Genomic DNA, 27,791 nt, shown 5'->3' on the forward strand with positions numbered 1-27,791 from the left:
TGACGTGACATGAAGGTTGATCAGCTGCGATGGAGTGCCACCGAGACAGGAAGAGAAAATGGTATGTTAAAGGTGCAATACGTAGTGCTGGGGAGGGGATTTTAATCAGAGGAGAAAAATCTTCATTGATTGATATTTTTTTTATTTTTATGCCTTAATAAACTAGTAATCAAACTCTCTATGTTTCTATGAATGAATAAATTGAATAAACAAACTGACCACACAGTTTCAAACTGTTTTACTTTGTTTATATATTTTAAATATTCTGAGTTTGTATTATTACCTCTTTGTTATTGTAAATATTAAAATTCAGAGTTTGAATTTGGATTGGATGTACTTTTGGATTGGATGTACTTTAAATCATCCTGTCAGTTTGAGTTTGTTTATTAGTCTGATAGTCGAAGTGGTAAAGTCAGTCACATCAACTAACTACATGTTGTTGATGAGGTGTCAGTTCTACTGTAAGGCCTACATCCATTAAAATTCTTATTATATTATCAGATGTAATCTCAGCCCACGTCCAACATACTACTATAGTTCTCCAGCAGAGGGCAGTTTAAGCTTTGCTCTATAAACTAGCCTCACACTGACCATATGCTTAGTTTAATATGAAGTGTTGCTGATGAAACTATGTGAAAGTTATTCTGAGAGTGAGTCAGTTCATTAGTCTTTTGTGCAGTGACTATTCAGGCATGCTGTAACTGTCTCTAAGGGAAGAGTGTTAAATCAATTACAAAGTTTTAGAAGGAAGAAATGCTGATTAGTTGGACTAGATCACCATCTTCTCTCTAAAAGTACCATCACTTTTCTTTTTCTAATGTTAGACCCTTAACAGCCAAACTTGCAGCTGACTCATGATATTAACACGTTTGTCTCTGCTCTTACACAACACAGTTTGTTGTCTGAAATGCACCTTTATTCTTTTTGTTCATCAGTTTGAGGAAAATGTGTTACTGTGCATCAAAAGAGACCTTGTTATCAGAGTAAATGAATACAAAAACAGACAATTTGGGGCTTTTATTCTTTTTTCTTGAACACCTGAAGACAAACTACATCTTCACACGTCAGCTCCTGTGAAAGAAAAATGAATCCGTTAATATCAGCAAGAGCAACAACTATAAAAAATTGTTTTTACCGATACTTTGGATCTGATTCAAATCCATCACATAAATCTGATAATCATGACAGATTCCATCAACCCACCAGGTATAGTTTGTCGTCTTCGACCCAGTGTTTCCAGCCACGGTTGGCCTTCTCTCCTTTCTGTCTGCACACCAGCTTGTCCCCCTCCCAGGTCACCAGACACTGCAAGACAACATGTATAGACAAACATTTAAATTTAAACTTTTTGTTTGTTTGCCTGTTTCATTTTAGTTTTGATTGTTTAAAAATGTTTAGCTTTAGTAGTTTTGTTAGTTTCAGGGTTATAACAATGTCAAGATCAGCGATTTAAGAATTTCAGAGTATTTAGACTCAAAGTTAGATTTGTAGGTACACAGTCTCATCTTCAGTTTGTATTATCGTTTCCTAATTGTAACTTTTTTTTGTCGTTATTGTTTGCAGACTTCCTTCTTCACCCTTTGACTGTCTGTCAGAAGTGATAGTGACCAAACGACTGAATGAAATGCACTGTTACTTTGTGTGAATCACAGATCTCTCTGGGTTTAAACATTGTTGCAAAACACTGGGATAATGGCAGAATGTACACAGCTCAAATAATACATATAACAATTTTCACATTTTAAAGCTCCAGTATGTAAGAATGGGCCGCCTGTCAACTTTATATACATACATTGCTAAGAAACAACAACTAGCTTACATAGGTCATATTATGGTAACTATATCCTGGTAGAATAGGTTCACATACTTTGATTAAATTGAATAAAAACAAATCTCATATGGTTCATTGCTGCAGCACCTCTTGCACATGCGCAGTACTTCAAGGGCAGGATGTAGCCAATCAGAGGCAGAGTAAGGCGGGCCATGCCGAGCAAGGTAGTGTGATCTAAAATAACGCAGCTACAGCAGTAGCAGCTGTATGTCTGCTCACTGACTGGAGTGTGTATTTCATAATAAATATGTAAATATTCATATTAATATAACACCTATTACATAGTGACACAGAAGTTTACGGGCAGGTGTTTCAGGGAGTGCAGGAGATGTTTTCTGTGGGAGACAGTGACTCCCTTTTAACTGGACTTTGGGCTTTTCCACCTTGCAGAACTTTTACATGCACAGAAATGTGACATAACACAATACCTGGAAAGGCAAAACCCCCAAAGCATTACATTTCCTTGTTAATATATTTTAATGAATTCTACTACAGTAAAAATACAATGCTTTGAATTTCCTGTTTTCCTTGTTGCTGGATGATCAACAGGTTAAAATGCCTGTGGGTAGCCGATGCACCAGTGGGATCTCGTTTTTTAGAACAAAGGAATTGGATGTCAGTGATATTATAAGAAAAAAGAAAAAAAGAAGAAGATGTTTCAGCCTCATTTCCCTGGACTGCTTTTTCAAAAGTCCTCCATCCATTGAGATTCAGTATAACGGTGCATCACTGCTAATCTCTGTTGATTTTGTCCCATCGGCACACCGCTGTGGATTGCATGTGTTTTCACTGATATCAAAGACCGGTCTTTGCCTTGACACACATAGATAACAACGTTCACATTATCATATAAGCCACAAAAAAAGAGGAAAATATCGCCTCATCAGATAAACTATCACAGACTATTGTCACTTCAAGGACTCTGCATACGAGAGGTCGACCCACCTTGATATTTCTGCTGTCTAGTCCCTTGGTGTACTCATCATACTCAACCCCAACAGTGAAGGAGCGCTCGTAATTCCTCAGGGTGCTCAGTGTTTTGATGTCAAACGTGTCTCCATTTTGGGTAATCACTTTAGTCTGAGACAGGGAGATGGCAATTTTCCTTGTAGCAAAGTCAATATCTAGGGCAGGAACGGAGAGAGTCTTGATTATACATATTATCCTTTTCAGAGCAGCCATATTACAGCGGACAAATCACATTTTTACGTGAATAGATAATGTGCAAGGTTTCAGTCGCTTCTGTGAGTGAAATTCAGATTTCTATCCATGAGCATGAATCATTCTACACAGACAAGGTATCATTTTAAAATCTGAATTTTTTTTTTTTTTTGCGTTTGATATCATAGTCTTCTGTGGTGAAATAGCCTCAGGGAAAACCTCAGTGCACTCACTCCACATTAAATCAAACAGTAACACACAGGAACACCGTTCACAGGCAGATCAAGAGAGCATGAAATTGGATGATTTTGTTTCTTGTGGAGCTTGTCCAACCTGTCACATCACCCTGTAACACAGAACTAAGATATCTCAGAACAAAAAGAAGTGCGAACCAAAGTGAAAGTTTCTTACTCAGCACTTTCAGATATTCCTCAAATTTGTCACTGGTTTCCAGTATCCATCTCCCATTGAAGTCTGCAGGCATGGTGTCAGCTTGCGACGCTGGTGTGTGTGTGTGTGTGTGTGTGTGTGTGTGTGTGTGTGTGTGTAGACTTTAGACAGTGCAGGAAAGTGGAGGGTGCAGGGAGTCCTGCAGCTTTTATTGGAGTCAGGGGCCATGAGGGCAGAAAAGTATTGATAAGTGAGTTTATAGCTTGAAGGCGATTGGCAGGGGGAGTCGTTTTGGCAGGGGAGGGAGCAAACTCACCCTTTTCTTTCAGCCTTCACACGGCCATTGGGGCAGGTTGCAAAAGGCATATGTGAGGGTACCCACACACTCCACCGCTCTCTCACATGCACTATTAAATACATAGTCTGTGTACAATGTACAGACAGGGGGAGGTGTTTTGTAACTCTGCCAACAGTGTGTGCTCACTTACGTATTTCTGAACTTTGTGTATCTGATCTTTTTTCTCTGGAAAGATCAAATACTGAGCCTGAAAAATGCCTGAACTCTGAGCATGAAGGTTAATAAAGTTCAACTGGTGTGGCAGTGAAAAAAAAATCAGCAGCGGTGACTCATTTTGAATTAAAATAAATAGATTACTTAAATGTGGGTATTGGTTCATATTTCCATTTCAGACGCTTAACGTTTTGATCATTGAGAAGCCATTAAAATGGATCTGTAGAACTTGTGTATTGTGTTGAAGCCAGTTATGTGTCTTAAGACTGTAACTTTAAGTTTTTCAGTTGTTAATTCTGTACTGTGATTGGTTAGAATTAGACACAAGAAACACTTGGTTAAGTTCCTCCAGTTCTGTTGCCACAAACACAGCTGAAAATGGTACCGTTGTCTACTTAAAAATACCCAGTTTTTGGTCCAAAGTCTCCGGTTTCACTCTTACAAGTGCTGAAATGCTCACATGCACGTTATCTGAGCATGATATGACACTTGTCAACCAGTAAATTTAACCACTTTTTGCAGATTATGTATGCCAACATTTATTTTCTAAGCATTACACTTGTAACCTCAGGAGGCGCCAAATCACCCAGGACCAAAATTTGAACAATTACAACTTTAACTCCTCGAGACAAGGTGTCATTCTCAGTGTCCAGTGTCCGTGCTTGAGGTAACAGGTTTCCATATCACACTCTGTAAGTTGAACATTGAACCGTGATTGGCTTGCATGCTTGTTGTGACATCACAGAAGGTCAGATTTAAGCAGAAAACAAAACTTTCCCGCGTCAACAAATGAATGTGAAAAACAATCTTCTCGTCTCAAACTCTGAGCATAAATCATTCTGCACAGTGAAGGGCAAACATCCAATTCAGCAAATAACAACACATTACTTGAGCAGAGGGGGTTTCATAAATAAAGTGACTGCTGTAAATTCTCTCCTTGCTGACCTGCTCGCCTGTTGATCGCTGATCGTAATGATATGATCTGACTTTCAGCCAGACAGCTCGTGCACTTAGTATAAACGTTTTGTTGAGCGTAAATGCAAATGCAGAATTTACTCTGGCGCCAGACTCTGTTTCGACTCCTCCCTGGGAGCATAATTTCTTTTAACCGGCCAAAGCAGGAGCAAGGAGAGATCAATAACTATCCCCTGGGGAGCCATAAATAAACAGAGTCTGCAGGTGGATGCTGGGGTGGAGGCGGGGTGTGCTTGCACAAGGAGCAGCAGGATGCAGAGGCTCAGTGTGAACAGCAGCAGCAGCAGCAGCAGCAAAGAATGAGCAAGTGAGTTGGACAGCTTATATAGACTGCCCAATTGGTAATGGCACGGCACAAAGTGAGCTGACAGATGAGCTGATTCAGAGCACAGCGTGACTCGCCTTGTCTGGCTGAAGCTCTGCGGGCTTCACTTCAGTCAATGAAATTCTCCAGCAGAGGCCCTTTTTAGATTGGCCGAGCGTGTCTGGAGAGGCATTTTTCAGACGGAGGGAGCCTCCAACACCTGATCTGTTGGCTGCTGGCCTGCGAGACGTCAGTAAATAACAACCAGTCATGTCACCTGTTTGTCTGGCATGTGGCTGACCTGCCAAAACAAACCATTTCATCTTCCACAAAAGTCAGGTCAACAAATCAAAACAAGAGGGAAATGGCGTGAAGTGTGACCACTCAGAGAGAGAGAGAGAAAAAAAAAAGACAAATGACATAATTGAGCACTGTTTACTTTATTGATTGATTCATTTTACTATCGATGGCGCGGTCTCAAAAGGAACCTGGAGGGATAAACACACACATCCTATCTGCTATCCATTCTGGAGACTAAGCAGTGGCAAAGCCCTCAATCATGTTCATAGCCTCGTCGTCTACCGCCCACCGCTGTCGTTCAAGAGAACTACACCAGGATTAACCCTTTTCAATTAGCTTATCACCGTTCTCTCTCACTTCCCCCACTGGTCAATTCAGCACCATCAATCTGGCTAACCCATCAGATCAGCTACACCTACAGTAGCAGTATGCATTAACCCGTTAATCAAAAGAGCACCCACCCTGAGACAGATATACAGTAATGCATCATGTGATGGTACGTGATGCACAGGCTGACCTCACTGGAATGACTTGTGTGATAATATGAATTGGCTTTGGCAGAGAATGGCTGGTGTGTTGGTGTTTTTTTGTTTTTTTTTTGTCAAACGTGACAAAGATAGCTTAGATTGTAACAGAGAGGAACAGGTGAGGGTTTGGCATGGACCAAAGGGAAGTCGGATGGTGCGTCGGAGGCGTGTGATGTGGTTGGTGTGTTTCTGGGGAGCGAGTGTCAGCCGGGGGCACCGTCTCGTTCCGCGAGCGCCATCTTAGCTCTTCTTGAAAATCTGATGGCAGACGACTCCTCCAGCTCTCAGCTCCTGCAGAGGACGGAGGACAGGTGAAAGCTGTTAAACTGACCAAAACTAAGAATCAAACTATGTATCTGCTGGATCATTGTCTATCTATATCTTTGTTTTTCTGTTTATTGTGTCTCTTTTTTGTTGTTATTCAGTCTTCGTCGCATTTACTAAAATTTCTTCCGTTGTAAAACCCTTTTGTCCTCTTGACCTCTCCTCCTCTCCTGACACGTCTTAACTTTTAATCATCTGATTTTATGTAACCTTACATCTTTGCAAGTAAAAGAAAATAAAAACATATACAAAATAAACACAGATTTGAGGATGACATGATCATAAGCCATAATTTTATCCCTAAATTGTAGATTTACAGGGGAAAAGAAGCTCGTCTGAGTCAGCAACAGTAACTATGTGTGAGGATGGGGCAGTTATCAGTAAAGGATATAAGGAGGCATTGGACTAACTAACTAAGTATATTTACTCCAGTACTGTACTTGGGTATTTCCATTTTTAGGCTTCTTTATACTTCCACTTCACTACATTTTGGAAGCTTATGTTGTACTTTTTACTTTGCACATTGCATTTTGAATCAATTTTACTTTATAGGCAATCAGAAAGACTTTTATCCAAGTAGTATTACAACACAATATCTCTATCTATCTTTTATTGAGGTACTTTTAACAACACCGACTACTCTTAGTACTTAAGTGTATTCTAAATCAATTTTTAGTCGAGTTAATAACTCTGAATTGTGCTCAATCATGAAAAAAGAGGGATTTTTTCAGAGCTCACGCACATTTCGACTCGTGCAAACACACAAATTATACCACTAGTTCGCGTGATTAAATGTAAACAAAAGTCGTCCTATTTGTTATTTTATTTCTCTCTCCACAACCGTCTGTCCACCCCTGGATATTAGCTCGCAGCCCTCAGCTTGAGAACCAATGTTGTGAAGCACTTCAGTGGTTTTCTGCCAGCAGAGGTCACTGTTTCTTTAATCTAAACCCTCCTCCAGCTCCTGGGACCCTCCGACTAATAACTAATTTCATGGCTGCTGATTGAAAACATCTGTTGGCATCACTTACACCAAATAATTTGGCAGATTATTTTTTTTTGCTTAGCTTTGATTTGCGGTAATCAGAGAGAGGGAAATCTGATAATGCTGAGCTAATGAAAATGGTAATGCGCTAGTCATTACTTTAAAGTCTTTTCAGATGTTAATGCTTTCATTACAGGCCACGCTGGGCCGCACTATGAATATCACAGAGGAGATGTTGAGAGGAGAAAAAAGTTAATGAAGTCCTTCTACAGACATTAGATTGGAAAAGTCGAGATAGTAACACGACAGAAGCGGATGCTCATACGAGCCGGATCACAGCGAGACGAGATGAGTGAGAATCTTTTCACTTCAAAACAAACACAAAAGTTTAATTTTTTACTTTTTTTTTTTCTTGTATCAGTCTTCTTGTTTGATCTGGAGGGGAACAGCTGAGAATCCAAATATATAAATCTGTCTTTTTTCCCTCATTAAAACAGACCTTTGTCTCTATGCAGATACATTATGATTGATTTGTCAGAACATGAGCTCCATTTTCCATTTTACTTTGCATTCAAGGTTTTCATGCACCTCACACAGCACACATCCCGGGGCTGGTGGGCTGATTCACGAGTCACAAGTAAAAAAAATAAAATAAAATAAAATATATGCACTGCACATACAGCGCTGAGAGGCATTTGGGTTTTGGATTAAAGTTTCCAAATTGCACGCATTAATATTCATGGCAGGAGCTGCTGTTTTCTCACCAGATGAAGCTCATCTCCGTCCACCCAGTGGGTCCAGCCTCTGCCTTCGATCTCCCCCTTCTGCACACACACCAGCTTGTCTCCCTCCCAGGTGATGGTGGTCTGCGTGGGGTCACAGGTCAGGGAGGAAAAAATGTGATTATGACACAGGGGTTAATTAAAAATATAACCATGTGGATCCCAGTTTCCTCTCGCACACACGTGTGGAAACATAAATGCTGAGCCAGAGGCTCCAAAATCTCTTGAAAATAATTATCCTGATAGAAATCTGCACATACAGGCGGACGCACGTGGCTCTTTTTTTTTTTTTTTTCTCTCAGCCACCCTCCAAACAGCTTATAGCTTATCTATAATCAGCATACAAAACAGGTTTTTCAAGAGGGACCACAGATAATCTTTGATCCTACTCAGTATGCGCGGACTCAATCTGATTAAAAAAGCGCGAGTCTTGACTGTTGCCTCTCGAAAGTTCTCCTTCTGCAGTATCTGATATCGGTCTTCATTACATCAGCTCCAGCGTGTGAGATGTGCGAGGGAAAGTTCTGTAAGGAAGTAGAAAGTTTCCTTTTTTTTCTTTTTTTTTTCATCAAATGGCCAAATGTCACTCCACCATATGCTCATTTCAATCTGGCAGGGTGCTGCCAAGAAAAGTAAGTTACACCCCTGCAGGTTTTTATACCACTGTGAGATGTGTTAATGCCACAGGTGCCTTCACCTGCAGCTGTAATTTCACTGAAGCGACTAAATGACAAGTTTCTCAAGAGTTTAAAAAAAAAACTAATGCATCATGGTTATTCCCTTCTGAATACATTTGTGGGAATACTCACCATGCATTTCCTGTCGTCCACTCCGGACAGATCCTCCTCGAACTCTTTGCCCACATGGAAGTCCATGTTGTAGTTTTTGAAGGTGCTGAGGGTTTTGATGACGATGTGGTCCCCGTCGTGCGTGATGTCCTTGTCCGGCTTCAACAAGGTGGCGATCTTCCTGATGGCAACGTTGACATCTGCAACAGGTCGACGAGGAAGGCGAGAAATGAGAGAGACACAGGAGAGGAGGAAGAGGAGACGCAGGTCGGTTTAGTGCATTTATACAGATTCAGACAGCTGCTGAAAAACACAGGTGAAGAAGTCTGTCTGACTGTAGCTATTGTTATTACACAAAGGGAATTGGAAGTATCACAACAAATGTGAATTTCTCTCATTATTGTACTGATACAATGTGAGATATGAAACACAGTACCAGATGGCTGCAGTCTTGCTCTACTACATATGAAATATGAGGCTTTTTACTAATAGTAGAGGATTATTTACAGGTTCACAATAAAAACTTTGACTGTAACAGATCCATACTGTCCCTCACCAGGCCTGTCATCCACTATCACCAGCTGAGCTCTACTCACCAAGGGCCTTCAGGTACTCCTCGAAGTTATCACTGGAAATCATTTTCCAATATCCGTTCAGATCGACAGGCATCTTGGCTGTTTTCTCTGCTGCTTTCCTTACTTCCAGTGATCGAGGAGGTCTGCTGTGGATGTCTACTTGTGGCTGAGTGCAGAACCTGCGTTCAAAAAGCCTCCATTTGAACCAAACTCGCTGTAATCCGATTATCTGCCAGGTTTCATTTTTTTCCATTGGAGAAGGCGTTTGCACCTCCCACTCCCCCTCCCTCTGCCGACTCCACGTAACCCCCTCAATCCTCACCACGCTCTCCCTACACATTGTATGCTGGGAAACATGTGGCTTGCATACATAATGTGTGATACACTTGCGCACTTTATGATGAAGAAATGCTTACTCCGCCTGTGTGGGATTAGGACGAACACACTTCCTTTTATTAATTGACACAAGAGTCGGTATGCAGAGTCCCACGTGTGGCAGATTTGGCTTGGCTCGGTTGTATAAGATGGAGCAGTTTAAATCAGTATTATAATCATGCTGCTGGGCCATCAACAATCACACTAATGGGGTGAAATGACACAAACATTGATCAGCCCGTGGATGCGGCTGAATGGAGCACGCAGTGTGGATAATATGCAGCGCAGGACAAAGGCAGAACCACCTGAGCTCGAAATGATCCAACTGGAACAATTAAAGGAAGCACAATGGAACTGTCACATCTTTTGTCTCGCTTAAGTAACTCAATTAATTTGATAATCTCTCTTTTGGGCCAGCTGCAGCTAGCCCGCTGTCTAAATCCTTCACTGACTGGAAGGCAGACAAAGATACACACACACACACACACACACACACACACACACACACACACACACACACACACACACACACACACACACACACACACACACAGCATCTTTCAAAGGATGCCAGTTAGTATCACTCACAGTGGCGCTTCCAGCCATCGGCCCCGGTGAGAAAACACCTCCTGTAGCTGAGCAACTGTCAGGATTACTTTAAATCCGTCGGTGAAAAAAAAATATATAAATAAATAAAAAATGCAGGCCACAGACACAGTGTGTGGAAGATGATGAGGAACCTGGACAGACCGACGACGAACTGCCACTGGAGGAGTGCTGCAGAGTAAACACCAGCTATGATTTACATGACAGAAGAAATTAAAAACAGGCTGCAGTTCAAACTTTCACAATGAGAGCGCAAACATGGCGGCAGCCCTGTTTAATTAGTATTTGCAACGCTGCTTTTTACTCATTACCTCCGCCAAGGAGTTTCTGTTCACATCTTTGTCCGTTTGTTGGTCGGTTGGTTTGTGGGCAGGATTTCACAAAAACCACGTTAAGGTTTTCCGCCAAACTTGGTTGGTGTGTGAGTCTCGGCCCAGAGTTGACCCCATTAAGTTCTGGTGTGGATCTGATCCAGGAATGTCTTTCTCACTTTCTTAAACCTGTATAAGATATAGTTATTCTACTAGGAACTGATCCCGGCATTTATTGTTTACATTTTTTGTTACTCTCTTGTTTTAAATGTTTATGATGAGTGTAATTTCTTACAGACACATTTCTTTCCTTCTTTGTTGGGATCAGTAAAGTTGTGTCTTATTTTATCTAGGCAGCCTACAGAGGTTTTGCATGGGGTATTTTAAAGGCTGACAGCAGGCCTACAAAATAAGTAAATAATAAAAACATAAAGGCTCCTCTATTTCTCCGCAATTCTTTACAACAAATATTACTGTTATTGTTATCATGAAGGTAGTTAGCTACCAGTTAGAATAAACTCTTAAAAGAATAAAAGCAGAAGGTTTTTTGGGTTGAACAAACACTTTTTTTTTTTAAATTTCCCAAAATATTGTGACAAGAAACTTGATATGAACTTGACATACTAGTTGTATTTTAATACCACTAATACAATTGAATTCAGTAGCATAGATTTGCAAATGTACATGGCATGATAATGGCCAGTTTTCAGAAGGTCGGGTCAGTTTACCTTGAAACCAGTACGCTGCAGTAACTCTAGTCTCCAAGTTGAGGACTTTATGTTCAAACCCTCTTATGGTGCTTTTGCAGCAGGGAATTTTTGGGCTTATTGGAGTGAGCTCATTATTTCTAAAAGGCTTACAGCCCTGCTTGGTTTACATTGTATACATTTCAACGGCAACCTGGAAAAAAACAGCCAGCCGGGTAAAATCATGGAAATATACAGGTTTTTATTCCAACACATCTGACTCTGCAATGCTGTGCAATGTGTAAAACTACAAAGGATGAGAACTGTTCATTCACACTGAAACAAAGATGAGGCTCAGTATTTGCAACACTTGATGTGTATGATTCAGAAAACACCACGACACCGTGTAAGATGACTCTTATTGAAAACAAGTGATGAATGGAAAACACATTTTGGTGCCAGGTGGTGTTTCTTTGCAGTCTTTTGCAGGTTGTGCTGCAGAGCAGTGGAAGGTAGCAGAGCTTCCAGTACCCTGAAGAGAATCACTGATCTGTGAGCTGAATTCACACTTCGACGGCTCCCGTGTTCAGCGCCGCGCAGCAGCCTTCCACCCATCAGTCATCCAGACTCTTCACAGGCTCTTGTGCCTGTTTGGTGAGCGGCCTCAGCAATGTGTCCTTATTCCTCCTCTCACTGTCCTCAGTATAGAGGTTGTGCTGGTCAATATAATCTATCACAGAGTCCGGGATCAGGTATTTCACGCTCTGCCCCCGTCTCAGAGCCCGGCGGACTTCGGTGGCGCTCGTCTCGTTTCTCACCCACTCCCTCACCAGGAAGATGTTCTGACGGTAACGCGAGAGCGTGTCCGAATCGTGCACGGCTCGCTCGGGCTGAAGCTCCCCTCGACTGACGCAGACGAGGCCGAAGCGTCTGGCCACCTCCTCCACGTGGTCGTCCAGCCACAGGCCGGGGATCTCAAAAGTGTCGAGGAAATCGGCTCCACACAGGAGCTTCAGCTCGGGGCGCGGGCCTGAGGGGAGAGGGGGGAATGAGATTTCCTTCTGCACTCACCAGGCTTTCTTTGAATATTTACCATAAGAAAAAAAACAAACAAACAAACAAAAAAACATGGTATGTCTAATAGATATATTCACAGAGGCTTCATTTAAATTCCTTCCTAAACATGAAAGATTCATTTTGAGTTTATGATGCTTGTTGGTTTAAAGAAGTTAAAAATATCTTGCCTCGCCTCGACCACCCAAATCATTTTCTTAATCTTCATAAGTAACCTGTACAATTTTGATTTCACCTTTCTTGGTTTCCTTTAAACGATTTGACCCAGAAATAGTAATTCAGTGATCAGCCTGTTTCACTTAATGACTTACAATTCAGTCCTTTTTTTCTGTGTTCTTTAATTCTGGGCACTATGGCAAAGAGCGACAATAATCCTTAAGAATAGCTGGTTTTGAAAACATGGAAACAGTCCAGTGACCGTTTGCCAACTGGCGGGTCCACAATCGAGCCTAAAATACTGCCGATCCCAGAGTGCCAAGACTATTCAGGAGCAAAATTCAATTATTATTACTATTATGATAAATGCTGAGAATATTCAGGAAAGGAAAGGAAAACATTTTGAGCAGGGAACTGGCAAATTCATAATCAGAATACGATGACTCAAGTTGGTTTTCCCCTTCTGCAAAGTACACAACTTAGATATTCATTTTGCTGAAAGCTAAAACAAATCATGAAAACACCAGAAACACAATTTGAACTGCAATTTGTGTTGAGAGGACTCAAAAAAGAATAACCTAAAAAGAAGATCGAAGTAGAAAACATTTTTTTTTCCCCCAGAGGAAATTAAATAATAAATGCTGCCTATCCTTTAAGTCTCTGTTGGATCTGCAGTTCTATTTGTCAGCAAACTTCTCATCTTTATGCACCGTTGTGTGATTGGCTCACCTCCAGTTACTCAACAACCATTATGTTCACACAAGCTGTAGCTATACATTTGTGAGTTTGTCCCTCCATTTGCACACATAGGCACACCCACAATGTCTCAGAAGGATCCATAATACTCTTTAACCACTGCTTTTTAGCACCACTGAGCACCGTTTGGGCTTCTGCTTTGCACATGTTGAGCACACACGCGCACATTATGTGGGATTAATCGAATCCTTAACCCCAACACTGATAGAGCTTGTTAAAGATGTGATAAGAGATATGCAGATTTTTTTTTTTTTTTTAAATGAAGCACTGTATGCTTTGTACAATAAAAGAATCTTGTTATTATGTAGGCTCTCATCTCAGAGTCTGCAGCCTCATTACTGGATCTGTGAGGGTGTACAAAGGCACCGATCCAGTGTACAATCTGAAACTGGTTTGATGTTACACGACTGATGGGGCTTGTTTTTGTTCCGGCAAAATTAAAAAGTAGCTGTGGTATAATTGAAACGGGGTTGATCAGTGATCCGTATGGACCCTGAACCATTTGGCGTGCATGCGAACCACAGATTAATTGCAAAAGTTAACGGTTATAGTGTGAAATACAGTTTTACTGCCATCGTTCATTTTTAAGGTAATCATTCCCTAAATCTCCCTGCAGAGTTGACGATAAAAGAAAAAGACGGATGCATGCTGTGTTCTACTCCGAAGTGTGATGATGTGGTTGAGGAAGAGCGACTGATTAAAAAGAAATCCTGCACACTTTGAGCTTGGATGTTTTTTTACTGGTGTAACGCAGAGAGACGGCGTGCTTTTCATCATAGAAGTAGATCCTAAAATTGTGACGATCATCACAACTTTGACAACATCTGCTGCCTTATAATGCTAAGATGAAGATGTTCAGTAGGGAGTGTGATAGCATGCCAATGTTTGCTAATTAGCACTACACGCAGCATACAGCTGAGGCTGATGTCATTAGTTTTGGACAAAGTAAAACCTGCTACAGAGGGATCATGAAATACACTAGAAATAAATCTTCTAGGGAGCTTGAATGTCTGTAGAAAATGTCATGGCAACTTATCAAATAGTTGCTGAGATGTTTTTATTCATATGAATATTTATGTTACATTGGCACCAAGGTGATGAAACTGAAATTGCCATCCCAAAAGGTGAAGAATCCGCAGCACAATGCCACGAATTAAGACCAAAGAGGTCCAAGAGTTTCTGAGCTGATCCCAAGTTCCCAACACAAAGAGTTTCCTTACTTGAGGAGTCATTGGAGTCGATATCGGAGCCGATGTAAGTTCCTGTGCTCCGCTCATACTCCTTCAGAATGCGGCCATAATGATACCTGAGAGGAAGACAGGCAGAGGGGTCATTTCTGTCATGTCATGTGAGGTTGTTACAGGTTGTTGTACACATGTGATATGTTACCTGTCTTGTTTGGGCGTAGGCAACACGCTTTGCACTGAAATTCTGTTGTACTCTGAGCAATGACAATAAAGGCATTCTATTTTATTCTATTCTAAACCTAATGCCAATAAATCCCTGTCAACGTGGGGTGAGGAGAGAAATATGCATGAGTCACTGAGGATCATGTAAAAAAGATGAATGAAAAACTTCACTGTGTTCAAGTAAAGCTTCTTAAAGGTGCTCTGGTACATGTGCGTGTATGTGTGTGTGTGTGTGTGTGTGTGTGTGTGTGTGTGTGTGTGTGTGTGTGTGTGTGCGTGCGCGAGGGCGTGTGACGTGGCCTGCTCCGGACAACAGGCCACTTCATGCCTGATCAGCACCCTTGTTGCGCAAACACTGCTTAGAGGGGGGGGGGTCAACTCATGAGGGGATTTGTGAGAAAATGGAGAGCAGGGGAGACAGAGAGAGTGAATAAACTGGAAGAAGTTCAGTGAAGAAAAGTGTTAGAGACGTCTTTGACGCAAGCCTAAATGTCGTACATGACATACAGCAGGTGTGAGAGGCAGATGATTAATCCCCTTTGGGCCAAACTGCAGAATTTAATTTCATGTTTCAACACAGTAAACTTCTGCAATATGGTGTGTGCCAATTACTCAGACATCTCTAATACACATCACCTCTGCCTGCCTCTCTTTACTCATATTCATGTCTGTCAGCCTTTTGCGACTGCACAGCTCCCACTTGTCCAGTGAATTTAACAGCCCGTGTCCCCGATTTCCCCCTCATGAAACACCCGGGCCTGACATGGGTCCAGTCTAGTCTGGCAGCTCCCAATTGACCAGAAACTGTAAATTAGCCTCAAAGGACCTGGCAACACTCTGTTAAATCAGTGGAAGAAGCTGGCATGCAGCAGGGCAGTCAGAGGAGAGGACATCCTTGTGAACTCTGCCGGTGCTGAAGTACAACTAGGACTTGTCAGTGCACAGCCCAAAAGAGCTTTTTATTTTTCTAGCTCAGATCTTACATGACAGGGCGAGTTTATCATGTCAGTGAAGTCATGATGATGTTCTTGAAACAACAGCAACATGGAGCTATAAGATTGTTCCCCGCTGATATTTAGGCTCCAATACTTTAACCAGCTGCACAAAAAAGGTCCTTGCACAATGTCAGGTCACACAAAGCGGCACAGCCTCTTCAATACTCTGCATGAATTACATTTTTGTGAGATAAATCTTGTGTCTGAAGCATCCTTAATTCTACAACGGAAGGACGGGGATTTACTTGCTGTATTATAAATATCCTGTGCAGCGGTGGATGTCATTAATGATGTACTGTGTCGACAGGTGACAGGCAGCACAGAAGGACCACCGGCTGATATCATCCTGCAGTTTCTCCTAATTGGACCGAGGCAACTGTCTCACACGCAGCCATTTAAACTCTGACGCGAACATGTTTTATACCTCATGGTGACCACAGTCTCTGTCCAGTCCTGCTGCTGGCTCTCCCATTCATCAACCCTGACCCAGTTGGAGCTCTGCAGTGCCAGCTTTGCCATGGCTATTCGGTGCTTAGCCAGCACCAGGCCTTGCTTTCCGTAGCCGTCACTCACTGGAGACACGATGCCACCCACCACCTGGTACTGGCCTGCAGGGAGAGAAGATTAATACAGTTTTTCTGGGTCATGACTGCCAATACAGACATGGAATATAAATCAGTAGTAATCTCTAAGAGATACTGATGTTAGTGTTATTACTGCTTTGTCAGACTGCAAATTTGGGGACAAATGCTACAACCGATCATTTAAAAACAAGGTGACGAGGGCGCACGTATCAAACCACATCACTGCTAGATGTATTATGTGTATTTGATTTGAAGGGGTTTAGGAAGAGAGTTAAACTATGAGTTTGACTAAAAGTTCAGTTCTTTTTATTTTGATTGAGGAATACAGATTCAAATCATTTTAATTGTAGTGTTTTAAAACCGAGTTGGAAACAGACCATTCGATGAACAGCTTCTGCATTCAGCTAGCTGGGATTTCCTGATTGGCCTCCAATTAGTCACCTGACGTGTTATGAGTACGGGGTCAAAGTGAAACTGTAAGAGCATTATTTATGTTCCAGTGCACTTATATGCTGCACTGTGCATAGATTCACACACCATCTTAGAGAGAATGGACCCAGTATAACTCTTAAGGTATAATCGTGTTGTTCTGACCATGTGACCACACCAGTCTTTAGCAGAGCAGCTTTGCGAATGAATGGACCTGGGTTTGTTGTAAGAAGACTGGGCCTGCTGACACCACATGTAACACAGCACAACCAAAGGTGACTGAGCTTAGAAGACATAAACAAGGAGCGCAACTCTGGACTCTGCAGCATCCGAAACAAAGACAATAAAATGATCATGTTAAATAACTTGCTTTTTTAAACAAGTCCCCATTTACTGCAGCTCTTCTACAATGAAGCTCCAGGAAACTTACCCTGAATTTCCATCAGCATTAGGGTGAGCAGATAATGATTCAATTTCCACCTTTGGGTGAACATTTCCTTCAAGCTGCATTAATCGATGTTAGGCCACTAGGAGGCTAGGACCCTTTATTGTTTCATTAAGTTTTTGCAGCTAATGGGTTAGCAAAGAGCCTGTTTTCACATGAGGGAAACACAAAGCAACAATAGCATTTAACTGGAGTTAACCTGACATATGTAAGTCTAATATTCATTTTTCAGTGAGCTCTTGGATTCAACTAACTTCTTCTCCAGCAAACTGTGTCTGTCGTCTGTTTGGAGCTAGATAAACAAGAGGCAGTAGGTTTGTCAGGGCTTGTTTGCTGGAAAGCTGGAACTGAGGTGGATGAGAGTCGGGAAACCTCACCATTAATTTTTTTTAGACTGTAAAAGAAAAGTATGAGCTAGAGTTTAAGAAGCCTGCAGAGCTGGGTCATAATTCTCTACAGGTTAATCACTGTAAGCAACCCCTCTCTCGCTGAACACATACACATTTGATTAACTGTTAATAAAAATAATTGGCAGCCATTATCGAGGAGCTTTTACAGCAGCTGCTTTGACCCTGAGGGGTTAACTGTTAAGTCAAATAAAACACACAAACGATTAGCAGACACAGTGTCTGTGAGGTCGAGATCTCACCTGTCCTGTGCATGTGGTCTCTGGCCAGCTCAAACAGCCTCATGTGCTGGTTGGTGATGGGATTAAAAGAGCCGCAGGCGAGCAAGACAAGTGGCACACGGCGGGTGGCCATCTTGGACAGCCACTTCAAACCACTTTCAAAGAAGCTAGGAGGAAATCAGAGGAGGGAGTTATTAACATTGTGAGAATTGGAATGCAAATGAGAGAAGACTGACGGAAGCAAGCAAGTACAGGGAGTCCTCTTCTCGAACATTATACAGGCTACAGTGCAGAAAAATCCGCATTTACTTTAACAACCAATTTGTCATTTGTTGGGAGTTTGTCATATCAAACAGCCTAACAATGAATGAGTACAGCGCTCGCATAGGTGACCCCACTGAGAGGAAACCCACAACAAAGCCATTCCTCACTGGGACGCACAAAGCAGTTAGGAGCACCGGCAAAAATATATGTGGTGGCATTCTGCCGGAGACAGACACTGGAGGAGGGGAACAAATGAAGTCGCACTTTGTCTTAATGCGTACGTGTTTGTGTAGAGAGCCCAAAGTGAAGTTAACAGCAGCATTACTCAACACACTATTTTGAAAGATGGTTTATTTCGGCCATCACATCTGACAGGTACCCAGCCAGGTACCGTACTTCACTTCTGTTACATAATTCAATAACCGATGTATATGTATACATATATGCACGTATATGTGTATGTATACAAGTGTCTATGTATTTGTGCTCTCTTGTATTCGCCGTCTCGCTTTAACTTCTTTTAACTTCTAACTACTAAATTCTGTATTGCTGCAGAGACGCGCTGGCCTACGCAGCTTGTTCTCCAGATGAAATAAAACAACTTGGTTTGGTGGAGACCATTATCATGATTTTACTAGTTTATCCAATGACAACAAAAATTGTGATGTATAATTTAATTTGCATATTAATCATGAATTATATCACATCATTAATGTCGACTTCCTGTCTGAACGTCACAAACTACTTTGTTCATGTAATAAAGACCAGTCATGTTACCACAAAAGTGTATGTTCCCTTGCAATATTTATTTATGGATGGATTTGCATGGCTGTTTTGCCTTCACCCATGATTTTAAAGACCCTCTACAACTGCTTTTAGTTTCCTGTCTTTGTCCTTATGTCATATTATTGTTTTTGTTGCTCTTTGGTTCAAATTAGAGCTACTTGCATTAAAAATACTATTCAAATGAGGTTTTTATCTTTAGGTATTTACTGAAGGACTAGTTCAGTGATTTCTGAGGTATTATGAATGAAGGTCAGTGCTCTTCTACTTCATGCAAACGTCTTCAAATAGAGCAGACAGTGAACAAACTGTCAGATGTTCCCTGACATTGACTTTAAATCCAAAGTAACTTCCTGTGTAGGGAAGTGGATGTAGTTCACTGCTGACAGGTGCAGGCTATCTTCAGCACATCAGAGACTGTCGCCATTCTCGTTAGAGCTAATGTTACGAGTTCACACGTTTGCCGTAATAAACACGTAAACTATGACCTGCTGTGACTTTTATATACATGGTTGTTACGATGTGATTTAAGTCGGAGGACTACAAACAAACCGTCAGTCGGTGTTGACATTGAACTAGCGGCTAACGTTAATTAGCCTAACGGTTAAAACTAGCTACACAGTGAGCGACACACCCACATTAGAGCGAAAGTATGAATGAATATAAACACTGGCACATTCAAATGATCGTACAGCAAAGTACACATTTAAAGAGCGGCAATGACACATATTTCTGTTACCTTATTCGCGCATTGTTGCTGTTTGGTAACGGTGTCACACTCTTTCCGCTCCCCCCGTCCCGAGGAGCTACGGCGCTCGATGGTTCCGCAGAGAAACGCCGACTCAACTACGACCCCTGGTGGAGAGGAGTGTGAGCACAGTGACAGAGCTCTCCATGGTGCTGAAACACACTGCACACACAGTTAACAAAGTTTTATTATTATTATTATTATTATTATTCACCAGAAATATGGCCAACATTATTATAATATCCAGACCTTCTTGTTTGAGACCTCAGACTGCTGACGATAATTCCTCTCCTGCAGTCTGTGCGACTGAGGACATCTTCCCAGAAGAAACCTACTAAAATCACCTCCATCTTCAAAGTATTTTATGTCCTTATTCATAGGTAGAGCTGACAGGAAATGGGATGAGAGAGAGAGGAGATGATAAGCAGCAAGGGTTCACATGTTGGGCGTGATCCCTGGGCTGCTGCAGCGAGGACAGACCCTCTGTACATGGGACATGCGCTCTGCCGACTGAGCTGCTTGGGCGTCCCAAACCTACTACACTCTTTAGCTGACCTTTACAGCGTTGCAGCATCAAACACCTACGTGTTCCTCATAACCTTTCCTTCCTTTGTTGTTCGCGGCTTGTCAGATGAAAAGGAGAAGCTTTGTCGAACACTAATTGACTGTCTGTAGTGCAAGCTGCCACTGATTACAAAATGGCTGTACAGCAAATGGTTTTTCCGATAACTCTGCTTTGTCGCAGAGGGACAAGAATAATATGAAGGTTCAGTAAGCGCCATGGCATTTCACAGGCCACTGGAAAACTGAGTAAGCCTGCTCAGTGCCAAGTGAAGACAGTTATGGGTACAAAAATAGCACATGCATACAAACTGAATGTGCATGGATGAACAAGTGGCCAATTTCATAGGATACAGAGGCCTTTTATGTTTTGAGTTTAGGTTCATTAGTGCAACGTGTCCAGGCTAAAGGGTGCTTTTCATTTGATAGCTTGGACTGTATCCATTAAATCCTCAAATGCCTTCATACCAGATAAAGTTTGTCTGAGCCAGACATCTGTGTTGCCACACTAGAATTATTGCAGATAGACAGAAAGGCAGCTCCCAGATTAATTTATTGTGATTGGAGGAACACTTTCTGATTGGCCATGCAGGCCTAGTGTGCTCTGACAGTGTCACTGGTTCAGTAGTTTGTTTGTATACCAATCAGACTAATCAAGATCTTAGGGTTAACATTCGGGTGTTTTTTTGTTTTTAAAGGTAACTTCAAGTTCCTATGGCAGTGAGCATTCAGTATCTTAATATGTGAGTCTATTTGTTAATAAGATGAATAATTTAGCAGTCATAAACTGCTGAATAATTAATGAGTCATAAACTGTTTGGGCTTGCAAGAGAACCTATAAAAAGTAGAAAGTCAAAAAGATAACCGGCCTGCAAGTGTTGAGAGTAAAATGTGCATTTGCCAACGCCATAATTTCTTCAGTGATGCAAGTGTGATTTACTCCCTTTGTCACCTGTCCTGAATGATTCCTGTGCTTGCGGTTCTGATCACAATTAGAAGGACAATCTGCTCATTGCACCATCTTTCCTGCATCACTGCTCTGCTGTAACTTAGCTGCCACTACCCATGGAAACAGCCAACTGGGAGAATCTGTTTGTGTAAGTGACTATGTGTGCATGTAAATGTGGTCCTACATGCCCGTGTGTCTCTGTGTGTGTCTGTTCTATCTTTGTTATCCTCTTAACTCACTTGAGGTCTGCCCTCCCTCCCTCTCTCTCTCTCTAATCCCCAGATCGCACTCCCACACCCACCAGAAGACGAAACATGGGGGAATAATTGAGGAACATACGGCCGTTAGAGAGAACCAGTGAATCTGCCACAGGGTGAAAACTGAAAGACTCAAATCTGTGAGGGGGAGTATAGCTGTGCTGTTTGGGCACTTGTTAGGAGGATACAGCTGGAAGAACATCATGCAGCAGCTGCTTCATTCGATTATGAAAGGAGTGATGCTGTAAGAAAATGGAAAAAAACCAAACCTGCAGTCGATGTGACTCCTCAATTAAAGTGATATCTTTCTGCATTTCCCAACTAACCCTGGCAATTAATGCAGGGTGACAGCTAATAAACTGACTCAAGGATGCACCGTGGCTGCTGACTAATCTGAATATCAAAATGTGTACCCCCTAATCTAATATCTAATCTGAACTCGTCTCTGCATGTATTATCATGCAAATGTTAGTTCTATAGATTTCTTGCTTATCCTTGCTTGTCTTTTTATGAATACTAGATAATTCCCCCTCTTTGGGGCTCTTAAATGATTCATGCAAAGCAGGAAAAAAAATAGTTTTTGGTCCAACAGGTTCCAATTAATAGACAGTTGGGCAGGAAATTGCTTTGTTTCATCGGGTCACAACCCGGAAAGCTTGCAGAACTTTAATGCATAGAATAACACGAGAATCACAGTATGATTAAAAATGTGTGTTTCATTCTTTCGAGAATGTCTGCGTGATGCTTTGCCTCACCATAGCTTGGGGTTTATTGAATTGATTTAATAACTGCAGCTGTATTCCTGCAATCATTGGCAGCTAACTGGCAGGCCTTTCCCGGGGAGGGGTGTCAATATCAATCACTTTCCCCTCTTAACACCAAACTAGCAGCACATTCACTCTCATCTCACTCAAGCACATCCTTTCTCCACATCTCTTCCCCTCATTCTCTCTTACTGAGAGTTTTCGTCAAGCCAGCTAGGTTTAACCCGAAAAGGACGGTTTTACTCTTCAACATAAAAGTCTAAAAAAAATGTTATACTCGAAAGAAAAATATTTCAGAGCACCTGTCATTAATTGTGTGTGAAATCGCGCCTTTAAGAATACGTTTTTTCACTCTGTATCATTTTGATCTCGTTTTAACCCCCTATTTTTGACATAATTCAACATGAACGGTCGGTTATGTTTTATTTTGAAAATTATTAACCGGAAAAATTGTTTTATTGATGCTATTAAACGTCAGCCTCTCTCTCTCTCGCTCTCCTTACTTACAGTACTCAGTGAATGTCTCTCGACCCAACGACCAACCCTCGCGCGCCCGGCCAGTTGAAAACATCCTCGCGCTCGGGAGCTGCTCCAGGATTCGAGAGAAGAGGATCGGACGGGCAGACATCAGCTACACGGCTCGACAACCATGCAGACACTCGGGCTCCCGGTTCTGCTGTTCTGGCTCGTCTGGGGCCACCACTCCTGCGCTCTTGGCGGCAAAGGTAGGAACACGAAAAAGAAAATTGTGGAAGAGAAATTAACTTGGCTTCGAAATGTTTCACCGGTTTTTTCGCGTTTGAGTTGCGCAAGTTGGCGACGGGAGCGACAACCGTTGAACAACTTCGTCGCCATTAAGGTGTTTTGTTGTTGTTGTTGTTGTTGTTGTTGTTGTTGTTTTCTTCATTTTTTGGACTGTCTCAAGTGAAGTTGTGCTAAATCTTCAGTAGCTAGTTGTTTGTGGTTTTTTTCGGAGGAAATATGACTCAGTTGTCAGTCAAAGTTACCTACTGGCAGAGAGGGAAGTTAGCAAGACAGGTGTTTAGTTTGGTGCTTCAGTTTCTTGATGGGATATAGAAAATTAAAAAAAGAAGATTCATGAATAACCGCCATTATAGAAATCAGAACCACTATTAAGTAATTGTTTGCTATAAGCTTCAAAATAACATGTACTAGTGGGAAAACACCCATGAATTTGTAGGCTAACATTTAGAAACCTTACAGTAAGCTACTAAATTGAATCTCTGTATTACATAAAATGAAAAGTATAAGATCCTCACAGGCAAGAAACTTGAACCAGGGTATGGTTGGTATTTTAAGCTCGATTAATGACTCAAGCCATGAAGTATTGATCAAGTACTTTGTCTATTAGGCTAACTAACATTAAGAACCCCCCCCAAAATATTAGATTTAAGGTCTGTATTAAAAGCAGGTTCTCACAAACAAGAAAGTTAAACTAGAAAATGGTTGGTATTTTTAACCTGATAGATTACTCAACTGATGTTTTATCAGATATTATTTAGAAAACCCATAAACATTTTTAATTTAGGCTATGTATTACATAAGATAATGAAAAAGCAGCAGGTCATAACAAGCAGAGACTTAAACTATGAAAATGGCTGTTAATTTAAGCTTGAAAAAAACGACATAAACGCTTAAGTAATTGATTATCAGACATGCTGTCAATCAACTGATCAACTTAACTGACCGATCGTTTCAGCTCTAATGATACCCACAACTCACCACCATTTCACTTACTCAATATAGGTATTCATATAAGTATTTATGTCACATTTAAAGATCTTCCCCGCAGACTATTATGTCTCAGAGGCAACCTTACATGCCTCAGTTGCTTTTGAAATGATTAACACCATAAACATAATATTTACGGAGGATATCAGCGGTCGTGTTGCCGGTCCTCATTGAGTGGTTGGCCAGTGAACTGAAGATGATTTCTGTCTACAATAATCGTTTTGTGCTCGAGGAGGGCAGCCTTGGTCAGGGCGTTGTATTCAATCACACACTCACCCTGTGATAGTCTCTCCTTCTCTCTCTCTCGCTCTCTCTCTCTCTCTCTCTCTTTCTCACACACACACACACACACACACACACACACCCAGCGTTGACTGGTGTTGCCTATGAAGGGCAGCGGCGGTTTACAGTGGTGTTAATTGGGTCTCTGGAGTGGGAGCGCAGGGCTGACTGGCTGTCTGCGCTCAACCAAACATTATCAGTTTTTTTCCCTGTTTATAAAAGACCTCCATATGGCTGTGAGCCATAGGGAGGGCTAACTAGGTTCAGACTATCTTTACAGAGGAGCCTGTTTTCTTTAGAGACCTTAATGACTCAGTTAATTGTCTCACTGAAAGGTAAATGCGATGTGTAAACACCTTGATTACTATATGCTACACGTACTGTATCCACGGTTATTGTTCCCTATGCAATGCACACGTTTTAAGAAATTGCTGAATTTGTATTGACTCGGTAATGAAAGCGAGTTAATCTCTCAGAATAATGCATGGTATTTAAGGACAGCCATTTCCATTTTAAAAGGAAGAGATCATGGCCTCTGTGTGCCGCCCGCCTGCCTGGATATCTGCTTGGGGTGTAAGAGGGACACCGGGAGTGAGTTTTTGTGTGTGTGAGTGTAGATTTGGTATTTACAAGCTCAGCAGAATACAGTAAACATGAGACAAAGGCCTGCTGCTGAATACCTTTACATAAGAAGTCAGGAAATAGACCGGAGCAGATGAATGCCAGAGAACACAGACTGAGAGGATTAGAGGGGCGCTGAAAGAGAAAGAAAGGGAGGGAAAAAAAAAAAAAATCGAAAACAAGATCAGATTTATGGGTGTCTTTTCAACAGAGCCGTCTAGCTGCATTATCCTCCCCGGAACATAAATCGTGAAAGCGATGTGGAACGCAGAAGCATAACTCAGGTTCTCCTGTTCTGTGCAATGACTGGTGAAACAATGTCTGACGGGAACTCTTCGGCCCATCCTGTCGCTCTTTTCCTCTTTACTGTCATTCATTTCCTTTTTCACTTTTGCTTTTCCTCTCTCTCTCTCTCTCTCTCTCTCTCTCTCTCTCTCTCTCTCTCTCTCTCTCTCTCTCTCTCTCTCTCTCTCTCTCTCTCTCTCTCTCTCTCTCTCCCCCTTTGACTTCACATCACTGTTTGGTTGCTTTGCTCCGTTGAGCTGATGCCATTCAGAGGGCAAATGTCACAGAGAGAGAGGACTGTTTCGTCATTCTCCTCCACACTTCTCTTTCCAAGCTTGAGCAGTCTTAGTCCTGATTTCCAAAGCTGATTTTCCCACTCTCTCTCTTTCTCTTTCTCCACAGCCATGGATTCAATTTCAAAGTTTTATGGGCTTAAGTGAGATGTATAAATGGTGACGCAGTCTTCTTTCTGTCTTACTTTGCCTTTTCTCATCTGGAGAGTGTCACATTCTCACTCTATCGTGGGTACCTCTATTACCGAACCCCTCCACAGTCCCATCTATATTCTCTCCCTTTCCTAGCCTGTCCGGACTTTTTCTGTCTTTTACTCCTGTTGTACCTTTTCTCAGCCTCCCTCCAACTTCTCTTCTGTTTGCTATTTGCAGTTTTGTTTTTTAAATGCTTCACAAAGTAGAAAAAATACATGTTTGCTTTGTGTTAAAAGATGTGCGCATGAGTTGCGATGGCAGGCAGTTGTGTTGAAGAAGACGGAGTACCCTTGTGCTTTGCACTGGCATTTATAAGTGTGCAGAGGATCGTCAGGTTTGTGTGCTGCTGGAAGTATATGCAAATGAGGGCAGATATGTAAATTAATGTCCTAATTTGGATGTTAATTACTCAGCACGGCTAATTATAATATGTCTGATGAGGCGTAAGGTGGAGGAGAGGAGCGAGAATGGAAGGGCTGCCATAGGATGATGTATGTGTGGTTATCAGAGAATGGTTGTGTTTGTTGTGTGTGTGTATGTGACAGACACAGAGAGAGGTGTTTGTGTTTAGGGCTGTGTGTATATGCCAGTATTACACCAGCTGGTCCAATGGCCCCGGTGGGGCTTTCTGGTTAGTGCTGCTCAATATGTGGTGGATAAACATTGCATGCAGTCCTGACTTCTGAGAGACACCCTCCGCATTCTCTTTCCCCCATTCTGTCACTAATGACGCGACACACACACTTGCACACCCGGTCACTCCTTGAAACTATCTGAGTAAACACTTTTTATCTGTTAATAAAGACACGCACATATTTTCCCCTTCAAGCTTCACCAGGTGGCTGATTGTCAGTGAATGGCTGCCGTGGTGCTCTAGAGGAGACAGAGAAAGTAATTTGGGAAAGGAACGAGCAAAAAAGAGGAAAAAAGAAAGAACACAATTTTTTTTTCAACCTTATGTAATGTGCCTGATGATTCTCTATAATTATTTCATCATATTCCTTTTACATTTTTATTTCATTTCGCTTTGTGTACTTTAGGGACACAAATGTATTAAACATTAGAGAAACCCAGTGTGCATTGTTTCCTGCAAAATGGCCATTCACTTGTAGGAGGGAAGGGTGGTATTTCACAACATGACAGTGAGGCTCGAAAATGAACTTCTTTTTCTGAATCACTTTAAAAGTTTGCCTACATAGTGTAGTTTTGATTGTCGTCCACTTTAATGCACACACACTGGCTTGCCTTTGCTCTCTCTTGTCTGCAGTATGTTTTATAAGTTGCTTCACCTCATGTTCTGGATTTTTCAGCCCCTGATTCCCTTTTCATAATAGGAAGCTTGTCATAAATTATGCAGCCTTTTGGAAACTATGAAAACCAATAGGGTGCTGAATGACTTTGCAACAACCAGGTGCACTTACAAGCTTTTATGAAACAACGGCGTACAAGGCCAACGTTAAATAGGAGAGGTCGCATCACAAACATTGCATTTATAGGAGGGATGTGTTATTAGAGAACATTGCTCTCCCTTTTGTTGCTGTGTGTTTCTCTGCAGAGCGTGTGAGAATGTCAGTAGATGAGAGGGGTAGAGCAAGGGCAGGTTGTCCACTAGTCAGCGGTTGAAGTTGTTCTCTCAGATAGCTGAAAGAATGAAGGAAAAAGTGCTGAAAGAAGTCTTAGTGACAGTTAATATACCTGGTCGGCCAGCACAAGCACAGTCTATGGGTGCGTTAGAAAATGCATACACAATGCAGGTGCCCTTGCAAAGTACATACTGTTGCCTGCGGTATGCATACAGTTGGGAAATTGGTTATGACAGTGGGCCTTGAACTTTTACACTTCTGCTCCTATATTGATTGAAGCCTTAGCACGAAATTTGGAGTATAAATAAAAGGCACTTAACACTCGAATATGTTTTCATCTGTCATTGATGGTGTCTGTCATTCTGAGCTGTCAAATGTTTGTTCTCTTGACTTTGTTTATACTTGTGAAACACACTGTGATGTATCTTTGGTTGCACGGAGGAATGTGTGTCGGAATAGCCAGACAAGAGTGCTGGCTTGCATGCTGCAATACTTCTTCTGGCACACTTAATAGAATGGTAGTATGTGTGATGGAATACAGGGTTTG

At 41.7% G+C, this 27,791-nt stretch overlaps 3 protein-coding genes across 3 annotated transcripts in view; 1 reads left to right on the top strand and 2 right to left on the bottom strand.

Annotated features, from left to right (window-relative positions):
- Positions 1-1,002: 1,002 nt before the first annotated feature.
- Positions 1,003-19,842, bottom strand: LOC119011202. The gene is made up of 12 exons (XM_037084144.1): positions 19,694-19,842; positions 17,929-18,074; positions 16,246-16,429; positions 14,638-14,723; positions 12,047-12,461; positions 9,475-9,632; positions 8,900-9,078; positions 8,073-8,174; positions 3,404-3,506; positions 2,777-2,955; positions 1,204-1,305; positions 1,003-1,071 (listed from the first exon to the last, which is right to left on the bottom strand). Exons 2-12 carry the CDS (start codon positions 18,038-18,040, stop codon positions 1,018-1,020), a joined length of 1,674 nt encoding a protein of 557 aa, XP_036940039.1. The 5' UTR covers positions 18,041-18,074; positions 19,694-19,842; the 3' UTR covers positions 1,003-1,017.
- rbp1.1 (retinol binding protein 1, cellular, tandem duplicate 1) lies at positions 5,594-10,885 on the bottom strand. The gene is made up of 6 exons (XM_037083718.1): positions 10,746-10,885; positions 10,417-10,605; positions 9,475-9,632; positions 8,900-9,078; positions 8,073-8,174; positions 5,594-6,290 (listed from the first exon to the last, which is right to left on the bottom strand). The coding sequence occupies exons 3-6, from the start codon at positions 9,545-9,547 to the stop codon at positions 6,240-6,242; spliced, it is 405 nt and encodes a 134-aa protein (XP_036939613.1). The 5' UTR covers positions 9,548-9,632; positions 10,417-10,605; positions 10,746-10,885; the 3' UTR covers positions 5,594-6,239.
- Positions 19,843-22,803: 2,961 nt separating the features above from the next.
- Positions 22,804-27,791, top strand: part of clstn2 (calsyntenin 2) — a 149,545-nt gene continuing 144,557 nt past the window's right edge. Inside the window, exon 1 of the mRNA XM_037083713.1 lies at positions 22,804-22,958. Within this exon, the coding sequence (XP_036939608.1) occupies positions 22,883-22,958 (76 nt within the window). The 5' untranslated portion in view covers positions 22,804-22,882. The remainder of the gene's footprint in view (positions 22,959-27,791) is intronic.

This window comes from Acanthopagrus latus, chromosome 21 (assembly GCF_904848185.1).
Source record: "Acanthopagrus latus isolate v.2019 chromosome 21, fAcaLat1.1, whole genome shotgun sequence".
In the NCBI taxonomy this organism is placed as follows: domain Eukaryota; kingdom Metazoa; phylum Chordata; class Actinopteri; order Spariformes; family Sparidae; genus Acanthopagrus; species Acanthopagrus latus.